The sequence below is a fragment of the Lactuca saligna genome, chromosome 4, assembly GCF_052625555.1.
Source record: "Lactuca saligna cultivar CGN05327 chromosome 4, ASM5262555v1, whole genome shotgun sequence".
In the NCBI taxonomy this organism is placed as follows: domain Eukaryota; kingdom Viridiplantae; phylum Streptophyta; class Magnoliopsida; order Asterales; family Asteraceae; genus Lactuca; species Lactuca saligna.
The window spans coordinates 58,360,533-58,373,317 of NC_136420.1; the positions used below are offsets into that span (position 1 = coordinate 58,360,533).

The following is a 12,785-nucleotide window of genomic DNA, read 5'->3' on the forward strand; positions in this document are numbered from 1 at the left end:
TTGGGGCGTGCGAGGTTTTTTTTAAGGGGAAGGAGGTCGGTCAAGCGCGTTATCATCATGCGTTGGTGACCTCTGTGTAATTACAAAAATGACATCGGAGTTGGGGGTATTCCTGTAATTTCAAAACAGCATATATTAGTATATTATCCTTTCAGACTTTCGGTAAACAAAAGTAGGAAAGCCAAATTGCCTTGTACTCTACGCAATCTTTATTGTACACCACATGGTATATATATACAAATATATATAATCCAAAATTTTTGGTTAAAAAATCTTACGGCTGACAAAAAAGCAACGCTATGACTTGAATATAATATGATTTTCACCATTAATACTAGAAATAAGTTTATATATATATATAGGAAAAGTAAATATACCCTTAACGGTATATAAACTTAGATATCCAAACCCATTATAATACATCATTTTGTTTAATATATTCATTATAATGTTCTTAAACTTCAACCATTGACTTGATTTACTTTCAAAATTTTCAAAATCTCATTATTATCTTCCTCTTACATCACATTTTTTTGCCGAACACAAACTAGGCTATATATTATAGTTAAAAATGAAAATTATGTAAGCTTAGATACTCAAACTCACCATATTACATCATTTTGTATCATATATACACATTGTAATTATCTAATATTCTTTTAATTCAACTTTTAACTTGATTTAATTCTAAGATTTTTATAAATTTTACATTTATCTTCCTTTTATATAATTTTCATTTTTAACTATAATATATATAACCTAGTAGGTGTTCGATATAAATATGTGATGTAAGAGGAAGATAAAAGTGAAATTTCGAAAATCCTTGAAGTAAATCAAGTTAGGGATTGAAGTTTAAGAACATTATAATGATTATATCAAACAAAACGACGTATTATGGTGAGTTTGGGTACCTAAGCTTATATACCTATTCTTATATATATATATATATATATATATATATATATATATATAATTTATTATATTTTAACTAATTATTATGTGGATATAAGAATGATTGTAGACCAATCATTTTATTTATTTTAAGAAAATCATTTATCAAATATTATTAAATTAAAAAATAAAATAAAATAATACCATTTAATTAAAAGAATGGTACAAATATACATTTTCATTACTTTCAAATTAGGAAACACAAATTTAAAAGTAGAATTTTCAGATTTTAATGAATTTTTTATTATGTTAAATGAGTTGATACGATCCGTTTATGTAATTTTCAATCCAACATATTAAATAAATTGGTGAAATCCGGGTTGACTCGTTTAAAATAAAAAAGTAAATTAATTAATTAAAGATTACACCACTTAAATTAGTTCCAAATTTAAATTAAATTTCAAAGTATAATAAAAACACAATCTCAATTCACAAATACAAATATATTTTTCAAATAACATCAAAGATATGTAAATTCGAAATGATTTCGAAGAATAACTAATGTTGATGGTATAAAGAAAAAAGATAGGAATTGTGAATGCATTTTTTAAAACATAAATAATAATACAACATTGTAATTTATAAATTAATACATATTGTTATAAAATATGATCAAATAAAAAGATAAATTATAGAGTAAAGAAAGACATGAGAATAAAGAGAACTTGTATTCCAATATTTGTGATGAAATCATCAAACTTTACAATACATAATATTCACTATTTATACTAAACAAAGAAGATGAAAGGTCATGTATGATATGAATGCACATTATAGTGGTGCATAACTACACTCATAAAACTCATAATAATGTTTGCTATAATGTTCACTAATTATGGAGAGTAATAGGGGAGATGGAGAATCCAATAGTCATTCACTAAATAATAATTCATAACACTCCCCTTCGAATGACGATTGTATCATGCCTCATTAAAACCTTAATCGGTAAAACCCTTTATTAAGGAAAAATAGTACATGATTAATAATAAATATTGGAAACAATTGCCTCGTTAAAAACCTTGCTAAGAAAACCCAGTGGGAAAAACATAGCTAAGGAAAAGAGTACAATATGTTTCCAACTCCCCCTGATTAGCACGTCACTTGATTTTCTTGAAGCATCGCATAGCAATGTTTCGTACCATTTTTTTCAAATTTTGATGTAAGAAGTGCTTTAGTAAACCAATCAGGAAAGTTGTTACTGGATTGAATTTTCTAAATATTGATGTCACACTCTTTTTGAAGATCATGAGTGAAAAAAAAAACATTGGTGATATATGTTTGGTTCTGTCTCCTTTGATAAGTCCTTCCTTGAATGGAGCTATACAAGTTGTATTATCTTCATATAGTATTGTTGGAACATCCTTGTTAGAAGTTAGACCACAATTCTTGCAAATATGTTGAGTTAAAATTCTTAACCAAATACATTCATGACTTGCCTTATAAATTGCTATAATCTCTGCATGGTTAGAATAAGCAGCAACTAAAGTTTGTTTAACAAAATGACAAGAATTTACGTTATCTCCATAAGTGAATAAATAACATGTTTGAGATCGAGCTTTGTGTGGATCAGATAAATATCCCACATCTGTATAACTAATTAAATTTGCATTTTATGAATTTGATTAGTATAAATTCATATCCATTGTACTTCGAAGATATCAAAGAATGTGTTTGACTCTATTCCAGTATCTTCTTGTTGGACAAGAACTATATGTTGCTAATAAGTTTATGACAAAAGATTTATCAGGTCTTGTATTAATAGTAAGATATATTTGTGCACCAATAGCACTAAGATATAGTTCTTCGGAAACAAGAAGATTTTCATGTTTTTTATGACGTTAAAGTTGGTCCTTTTAGCATCTAATTGCCTTACCACCTTCGGGTTACTCATGGATGTGAGTTATTCATATAAAACCTTTTTAGCACCTTTTCTAGATATTAATGTACAAAAACTTCATTTTTGTGTGCTTAATTTGAAGACTCAAATTGAATTTCATCTTACCAAAATCATCCATTTCAAAATTTTCTTTCAAACAAGAGGTGACATTTTCCAATTCTCTACGAGTTCCAATCACGTTCAAATCATATACAATAACATCAATTATGATAAATTCTTATCTGGATCTTTTTATGAATACATATGGGCTTAATGGATCATTTTTATAGCACTCTTTCAACAGAAATGTACTAAAACAATTGAAGCACATACGACCAGATTGTTTCAATCTATACAAAGATTTATTTAATTTTACCAAATATACTTCACGAGAATTAGAAGTTTGTGCTTCTAGCACCTTAAACCCTTCTGTGATTTTCATATAAATATTATTTTTCAAGTGAACCATATAAATAAGCGGTAAATACATCCATTAGACACATCTCCAGTTTTGCATATGTTGTTAAACTTATAAAATAACTGAATGTAATTGCATCAACTACCGGAGAATACATTTTTTCATAATAAATTTCGGGCCTTTGGGTAAAACCTTGTGTAACAAATATTGCTTTATATCTCACAACTTCATTTTTCTCGTTTCTTTTGCGCACAAATACCCATTCATGTCCCACTGTTCTTACTCTGTTTGGTGTACGGACTACAGGTCCAAAATTTTTCGTTGAGTAATATAATTAAGCTCTTTATTTATTTCATCTTTCCATTTTGGCCAATATTTTCTATTCATACATTACTCAATAGATTTTGGTACAAGATCCTCATTTTCATTATATTTCGGTTCCATCTTATTCTTGTTATGACATAATTTATTGAGATCTCATCATTTTCATTTTTTTCAGGGACCTTATTTTCTTTTGTTATGTCATTAGGCTCTTCTAGAGCTTCATTAATCTTTTCAAGAGATTATGTTTTCTTTTTTGGACCATCAATTGTATTTGCTTCATTTCATTTTCAAGGATTTTTATCTTTGGAACCGACTGATCTTCCACGCTTCAGGCGTGTCTAAGATTCATTTGCAGTTGTATTTTTTTTTTCCTTCTGGGATATCAATTTTAACTGGAGTAAGTATAGCTGGTACATGAGACTTTGTTACTCACTTAGGGTTAGTAAATGCTTCTGGAAATTGATTTGCTACATTTTGTAAAGGAATTATCTTTTTTATTTCAAGTTCACATTGACTTGAACGAGGACCTAAAACTGAAAGTGACAATTCCTTTCAAGAGATTTTATTTTCCAGCTTCTTTATTTCTCCCCCTAATGTTGGAAAATATGATTCATCAAAATAATAATCATCAAATATAGCTGTAAATAAATCTCAAATTAATGATTTTAAATATTTTACTATAGATGGAGATTCATATCCAACATAAATTCTCATTCTTCTTGAGGACCCATTTTTGTGAAGTGAGGTGGAGAAATGGGTACATAAATTATACATCCAAACATCATTGGATGGTAAATAATTGGTTCCTGACCGCAAACCAGTTGAGTAGGGGAGAACTCATGATAACTAGTTGTCATTATGCATATAAGTGATGTTGCATGTAAAATTTCATGCCCTTATGTTGATTAGGAAGTTTATAATGCATTAGCAATGGTCTTGCAATTAATTAAAGGTGTTTGATTAACGACTCAGCTAAACCATTTTTGTGTATGAACATATGCAACATGATGTTCAATAGTTGTCTTAGTCAATATGGAATAATCATTAAAAGCTTATGATGTAAATTCTCTAACATTGTCAAGTCAAATTTTCATAATTGGGTAATACGGAAAATGTGCCCTTAGGCAAATTATTTATGCAAGTAATCTTGCAAAACCAAATTATGACTAGACAACAAGCACACATGTGACCATCTAGTTGACGCGTCAATTAAAACCATAAAATATCTAAATGGTCCACATGATGTTGGATGAATTAGTCCATATATATCCCCTTGAATTCTTTGTAAGAAACTAAGACTTTCATACCCAACTTTGTTCAATGATGGACTGGAAATTAATTTTCGTTGAGAGCATGCAACACAATTCATTATCTTGAAAAGTCTTCTGGTTTTTCAAGGAATGACCAGTTGAAGTTTCATTTATTCTACATACCATAATTAATCCGGGATGGCCCAACCGGTCACGCCAAACTATGAAGGTAATATCATACCTTTTTTATTTTCAATAGTATGAATTATTGTAATATTTTCAATAGTATGAATCATTGTAATATTTGTATAGTACAATCCGGAGGACCATACAGGTAATTTTTCCAAAAAACTTTTCTTATCTGATATTATTTTTGTAATGTTGAGATAATTTTTATTACCATCATTAGTTGTTTCAATAGGATATCCGTTAGACTGAATATCCTTAAAACTTTATAAATTTCTTGGTGATTTTAATAAAAATAATACATCACCAATTGTAATTATTGTCACTTGTGGTAATACTATATTCGCTCTTCCGGAGCCTTCAATCTTGGTGATTTAGACGAAAATAATGCGTCACTAATTTGTAAGTAGTGTCCCTTGTTGTAATATTATATTCGCTCTTCCGGAACCTTCAATCATTTTTGCATTACCTGTTATTATATTAACATTTGTTTCTCTAATTGATAAGTAAGCAAAATACTTTTCATTATTAAAAATGCTATGTGTTATTGCATTGTCTGCAAGAAATATATCTTCATTATTTCTTTTGCGAATATCCATGTTTCATTTCAATAAATAAATAAAACATAAGAAACATTCGACTTAGAGAAATAAATTCATATTTTATTAATTTGTGAAGATTGTGACGACATCATTTCTCATGAAACGAATATGACATAAAAACATAATAAATGTCATGAAACAAAACTACACATTATTCTGATCAATCACCATCCATATCACCACTTGTCCCTTCAGGGTGTAGACAAGAAAATCGGCAACATCGAAATGTGTCATTTCTGGTTGATCTTCATGAATATCACTTTGAATAAAATTTGTTTTGATATTTTATTTTTCTTTAGATTTTAGATAAGTTTGATAAAGATCAACAAAATGCTTTGATAAGCGGAAAGTACAAGACCAATGATCTGTCATTCCACATCAATGACAAACATTTTCAACTTTCTTTTGTTTTGGCCTTCACCACTTTATCATTAGGATGTGGATTTTTGCTATTTTCCAACTTATGGTGGTTGCTTGTAATCTTGTTATTTTTTATGATAATAACCTCCACGACCTCGATTATACCCATGACTATTATGATTATATGATATTGCATTCACTTCAGGGAATGCACTAGGACCGGTCGGGATTGATTGGTGATTTTTCATCAATAGTTCATAGTTTTATTCAACCACAAGAAGAAATGAGATTAATTCATAATATATTCTTTTTAAATCTTTATCGTGATATTGCTGCTGCAGGAGCATGTTGGTGGCATGGAAAGTAGAGAAAATTTTCTCTAGCATAACATAGTTTTTCATAATGAAAATAGAAATCAAAATAAAGACTTATCTGTTGAGGAATTGTTAGTTAAGAAATTCCATAAAATAAGTTGTAAGCATTTTACATGTAAAATTATAAAAAAATACATACCTGAAAATGACAAGAACAATAAGGAGTTATAGCTCTATGGTAGAGTCGTGCTGATAACGTGTTATAAAATATGATCAAATAAAAAGATAAATTATAGAGTAAAGAAAGACATGAGAATAAAGAGAACTTGTATTCCAATATTTGTGATGAAATCATCAAACTTTACAATACATAATATTCACTATTTATACTAAACAAAGAAGATGAAAGGTCATGTATGATATGAATGCACATTATAGTGGTGCATAACTACACTCATAAAACTTATAATAATGTTTGCTATAATGTTCACTAATTATAGAGAGTAATAGGGGAGATGGAGAATCCAATAGTCATTCACTAAATAATAATTCATAACACATATTAATATTTAAATCATTATTAAATTAAATATATATATTAAAGTTAAATGAGCCGGTAGGTTAAAAACGAGTTGAAATATTTATCCAACACAACCTATTTAATTAAATAGGTTAGACAGATTAACCCATTTATCATAATTAAATTGAAAATCACAACCTAACATGTTGATTTTAGATTGGGTGTGGATTAGATCAATGGGTTTGGATATTTTGTTGGGCTCTAATTTGTGGTATAACCAACATTTGAGACAAGATTTCCACGATCACTAAAATTTGCTTGTATATATGCATTATAAAGAAAGGATTGATGATAAGTTCATGAGAAAAATTATAGTGTGATTGAATATTTCAAAGTTATGTAAATATTTTAAGGCCATTTAATCTGTTTAGGATAATGTATTTTATATTTTGCTTCATCTAACAAAAAGATTTTTCAAAGTTTGGTTAAATTGTCTGTTTGTTTTCATAAAAAAAATAATTATTAACTCATTTCGATATATTGTTCGGTATGTATGAATAGACATTTGAAATAGATTAAATTGATAAATATAAAGAAAGTCATCATTGAATAATTAATATAAATAAATTAAAACTCAGTTCAGACGTGCTATTAATTAATTTGCTTTTATAACATTAGGTGTTAAGTTTTTATATATGTTAAATACGTAATTAGCAGGCAAACAACTATAATCTATTGTGTTAAAGCCTTTTTGAGCTTTATTTGTATAAGGACAAAGGACAAATGATAAGTATTTCTTTATTTTGTTTCAAGAATAAGTCATGGACTCATGGATTGCATTTAACTTTCACTACTTGACGATTTTATTTCTCGATCAAGATTGAACACCAAAAACAAATGTCACTACACTTGAACACGACTATGCGTATTTGTTCATTTTCAAAAAACCAGAGGGCTGATTGATAAACATCTTTATGGACACCCTTAATACTAGGGATGACATTAAGATATGTTAAAGTGAATTGTCTTCATGCATCACAATTTACACTTAGGTATTGTTTGTTTTTTCTGAGTCAAATGTCTGCAGTCTGCAGACCACATCTGTAGACCTCTGCAGTAGAAGAGGTGGACCAAACATCTGCAGTCTGAAAAAAGAAGGCTGTTTGTTTTTTTAACATCTGCGGGCTATTAAAATAAACTGAAATCTAAATAAACTGATTTTTTAAAACTTCAAAGCGATTTTTTTATATATTTTTACGACTTTAGTATAAATATATAACGAATCTAGATCAACCTTTATGTATTATTATATAAAAAATAAAAATAAAAATGGTATTAATTCACATACATATTTGATTAAAACGACAACTTTGATTGTAAATGTTATAACTAAACATTATAATTAGTGATCAAAGAATTTGATACATAAATAGATGGAAATAAACATCGATTTTTTCAATTAAAATCTATTAAAAACGTACGATAAATATTTTCTCGAGAAATTGATCATACTCTATTAAATAAAGTTTTACAAAATTTTGGCAAAAAAATATAAGAATATATTATGATTTTTTTTTCATATTTATATAAACAACTTCAACGACTATTATTATAATAAATTTTTATTTATAAATTTGTTAAAAATATCATGTTTGTATCGTCAAATGTTTTTTTTTAAGTTTTGTAATTTTTTTTTCAAATTGTTTATCATTAATAAAGTTGGAAAAAATATAAATTGAAAAAAAAACTTTAAAAAAATAAAGATATATATGTTTTTTTAGGCTAGAAGATGTCTGAAGATGTTAGAAGACTCTGGTCCACATCTACGCCAAGAAGAGGGCGCGCATATATTTTTAGGTCTGCAGTCTTCAAAAAAACAAACAGTCTGCGAAGACTAATGTTTGCGCGTGGTCTGCACGGCGCAGACAGAAGAGATCTCGCAGATCTGCAGACAAAAAACAAACACTACCTTATTCTTAGTAAGGTGTTGTTTGTTTTTTTGAAGTCAAAATGTCTGCAGTCTGCGGACCACATCTGCAAGCCTCTGCAGCAGAAGAGATGGACCAAATGTCTGCAATCTGCAATAAGAAGACTGTTTTTAACGTCTGCGGGCCGTTAAAATAAATTGAATTTTTAAACTTAATTTCATGTTATAAACATTAAAAATGCATTTTTAACAAAAAAAAATGAAAGAAAAAAAAAACTGCACGATGGCCATGTTTTTTTTTTTTTGGTTTAGGTTAAAATAAGGTCTGAAGACCTTTGAAGACAGTGGTCCATGTCTGCGCCAGGAAGACCTCACGCAGATGTTTTCTGATCTGCGCACTTCCAAAAAACAAACAATCTGCGAGGGCATATGTCTGCGCGGTGCAGACAAAAGTGGTTGCGCAGATATTCACACAAAAAACAAACAGCCCCTAAATGCCTTCGAATTTGACGTAAACATTTCATGTGAGATGCATCTATGAAAGATTGAAAGTGGACCGATTTTTATTTTTTCACAATTAATTAGGGCTAATGTCACAAATTTATCATACCGATTTGCCTTTCAAACCACTCAATATTTTAATTGTAATCAATACGAAAACAATTTTTTCTTTGGTTTTCAATTACAGGAGCCACTTTGTATCCCATGTGGGATCCACACCTTATATTTATGTGGCGCTGACATGGATTTAAAAAGAAATTATTATCATTTCATTAAAATTCATTATTTGATTCTTACTTTAATTGTAAATTAACTTATTTATAATTTATTTAATTTGTTCATCAAGAGGATTAAAATCACATTGATTTTCTTTCTGCGGTAAGTCACTGTTTTTATTTGTTTTAGTTTGGTTCAAAAACAATCTCCAAACACACGAGTACAACCAAAACCAAACAACATACTCAAAATAACTAAGAATTTGGGTCAATGAAGATGGTATGAAGAACATGAAGAAGGTTTAATCAAAGATGAAGTTTAAGGGGAAAAAAAATTGTTAACTTATTTGATTCAATTAGAAGATGAGAAAGCCAATTTGTCCTATAAAAAAACACGCTTAATGATATAAAAGGCAACCAAAAAATATTTGTTAACCTATTTGATACAGTTAGAAGATGAGAAAAAAATTTATCCTGTAAAAAACACACGCTTATATTAAAGACAACCAAAAAAATGTGTTAAAGTTATTTGATATACGATTAGAAGATGAGTGACTTAAAGATCAAATTGATCATTATTGAAGGCCAGTTTATGATATTAACCATATAAATTATTAAATCCTCTGTAACTCCTATGATAAAGGATAGCTATAGACATCATCTTTAACATACAAAGAAAAATATCAACTCCAACAAAACATGACTTTGAATTTCACACCTTAAATCAAAGCATTTTTCTGTTAGTTGCACAATACATACATAGAATAGAAATTAGGGCCCGTTTGGTTTTGTAAAAAATTCTAAGAAAAGTGAAAATTAATATGTTTGGTTTAATATTTTTTTCAATCTGCCAAATTACAAGTAACTTGAAAAACTGATACTTTTTGCTTTCCATACTTTCATTTTGAAAAATACATGAAATCATAACAGTGAATTGTTTTGTATATTCGATGACATTGTTATAACTATATAACTTTTTCCAAAATACAATGCTACATAATAATAAGAAGAAATGAAAATAAGATGCTACAACAAACCAATGAAAGTACATTACAAGTTATACTACAATTTGAATCAAATACACAAATTATATATGAACAAAATGTCAAACTAAATATATGTTTGGTACAAGAAAATAAGATCTTGTCAATGAAAAGTAAAAACCCTAATTCAGTAACTAAAAACATAACTCACTGAGTCATCTTGCAGTGAAAACAGGCTCAGAATTTGCAGTAGGCTGAGTTCTTCTAGTGTATTTGAGCAGTAAACCATCTGAAGTAAGTCCTGGAACACTTAAATCCCTATAGCAAATGCAAAATAACATGTTAGCAACCCTACTTTATTTTTCCAATCACCCATAAAAGTAACAAAATCACATATAAAGAAACATAGATAAAACCTGATGTAAGGATGAAGATCTTTCCAATCCCATTTAGACCTTTCTTGAAAAAGCCTAGAAAAACGATTAGCAGGATCTGAAGGCAAAGAAGAAACACTAAACCCATAAATCCAACTCTGAATTCCAAGTTTTTCCACCAAAACTTCCCCTTCCAACATCTCAAAACTCACCACCATTCCTCCAGGGACTTTCTTTACCCATTCCTCCATAAAACTTTCCATTTTCATCTTTCCAAATGACGATAATATCCCTCTAGCAAAATGCACACAAACCCGTTTCTCATCTAATCCCCAAACACTTTCCCCATTTGTCTTACTCCCATATACCTCCAAACAATGGCGTGCAATCACTCTTGAAAATCCATCTTTCACTAAAGATTCCACAACTTCATCTTCATTAAGAGCATTCAAAGACCAATCGTTTAACAATGAGTTGTTTATAAGCATGCTTAGGATTCGATCCATGTATTTCTGATCGATAATTCTCCAATACCCATTAATCTCTACAGCTGAAAGAACTCGAAGAGCGGATCTTAATTCTTCATCACTAGCTTGAACCCTATCAGTTAAGTCATCCCATTGGTATAAACCAGAATCATAGATCTCATTGACTTCATCAAATTTATATGGGTTTTCTGAAAGGAGGAGTTTAAGTTTGTCTATTCTTGGAGCAACTTCAACAAGCTCCATGATTCCAGGTGCTACCTTAAGGACAGATGCTGCATTGCTTTCTGGATCTTCATCTTCTTCATTTACTGAAAATTGGTCTGAAGGAGGAACAAGGAATACAGAATTTGATGTTCCAACAAACTTAATAGCATAAGTTTTTGACTGTGTGCAGAGAACTGCATCTTCATCTGATTGTCCTCGTAAACTTACTCTGAGTAGAAAATCAGAGTTAGTGGCATGTCAATGAAAGAGGAGATAAAGAATACCAAGAATACCTTTGGTTGATGACATCAGGGAGAAGCTTTTCATCAAGCTCAAGGAGAAGAAGGTCATTATGAGGACCAAAGAGAGGGTGATATGCAATTGGTATTGATGAGTTGGGGGGAATATTTAGAACTGCATCTGCTCCTTTTGTGAAGCAGGAATCTGTCTTTTCGGTCATCTTTGGGTTTTTGGTTTATCTTGTACTGAAAAACAGAAAATTTTGATGTATAAAAATTGGTTAGAACTAGACCTGATTAGTTATAATTTCATTTTTTTTAGTTACATATAGATTTATAGTGAAAAGGTAAACATTGACTTTGAAGACCTAAAACCAGATGGAAAATTTTCCAAAGTAAAAAATTGTGGTTTACTCCAAACTTCTTTGGAATCTTTTCATAAACACATCAAATTTTGGCAGAAGCATTACAAAAGGAATATCTTTCATGCGCGAGTAACAAAACCCGTATCATTTGTGTATTTGAAGGTGTGCTAGGTTTGACGTTCTGAAATCAAATGTAGCAATGTTACGGGTAAGGAGGTGGCTACTTTTGGATTATTAAATTACGCTGTGAGAGCATTCAAGGGCCTAATAACAAGCAGACAATCATCACAAAATTGTATATATACCTACACAATAAAGCCACTTTCATTGCATACAGAATAAAGGAAGGGAAAATCGCTAACCTGAATAAACTTCTGAAGGCGATCTGATTTCAATCAGCTTAAATCTTTGTTGACTCCGATGAGCTGAAATCCTCTAACTGTAATCCGAGACAATAGATCGAAAACAGAAGAGATTAACTAGAGGATAAGAAGAGTTAATCCAACAAAAAACTAAGGAATGTGAACAATGATAAAAACGCGTAATCATCAGACAAAGATTAATCACCTGTTTTGGTCAAATCAGCTACGATGGTTGAGCATATTCTAGGGTTTTAGTAAAGTAAAAGGGCGGGAAAGCTTAGCAGTGAAAGATGAGGAGGGAAAGGAGTTGGGATCTAGCACTTTCT

At 29.7% G+C, this 12,785-nt stretch overlaps 1 protein-coding gene across 1 annotated transcript; it reads right to left on the reverse strand.

Annotated features, from left to right (window-relative positions):
- Window positions 1–10,368: 10,368 nt before the first annotated feature.
- LOC145041958 (zinc ion binding protein) lies at window positions 10,369–12,785 on the reverse strand. The gene is made up of 5 exons (XM_078990216.1): window positions 12,665–12,785; window positions 12,460–12,536; window positions 11,787–11,978; window positions 10,844–11,722; window positions 10,369–10,745 (listed from the first exon to the last, which is right to left on the reverse strand). Exons 3-5 carry the CDS (start codon window positions 11,951–11,953, stop codon window positions 10,643–10,645), a joined length of 1,149 nt encoding a protein of 382 aa, XP_078846342.1. The 5' UTR covers window positions 11,954–11,978; window positions 12,460–12,536; window positions 12,665–12,785; the 3' UTR covers window positions 10,369–10,642.

Excerpts from the sequence above, each read along its gene's own strand:
- LOC145041958 (XM_078990216.1), bottom strand. The coding sequence starts at position 11,953 with ATGACCGAAAAGACAGATTCCTGCTTCACAAAAGGAGCAGATGCAGTT. Across the intron at positions 11,723-11,786 it reads CCTGATGTCATCAACCAAAG|AGTAAGTTTACGAGGACAAT; the intron begins GTATTCTTGGTA and ends TTTTCTACTCAG. Across the intron at positions 10,746-10,843 it reads GATCTTCATCCTTACATCAG|GGATTTAAGTGTTCCAGGAC; the intron begins GTTTTATCTATG and ends CATTTGCTATAG.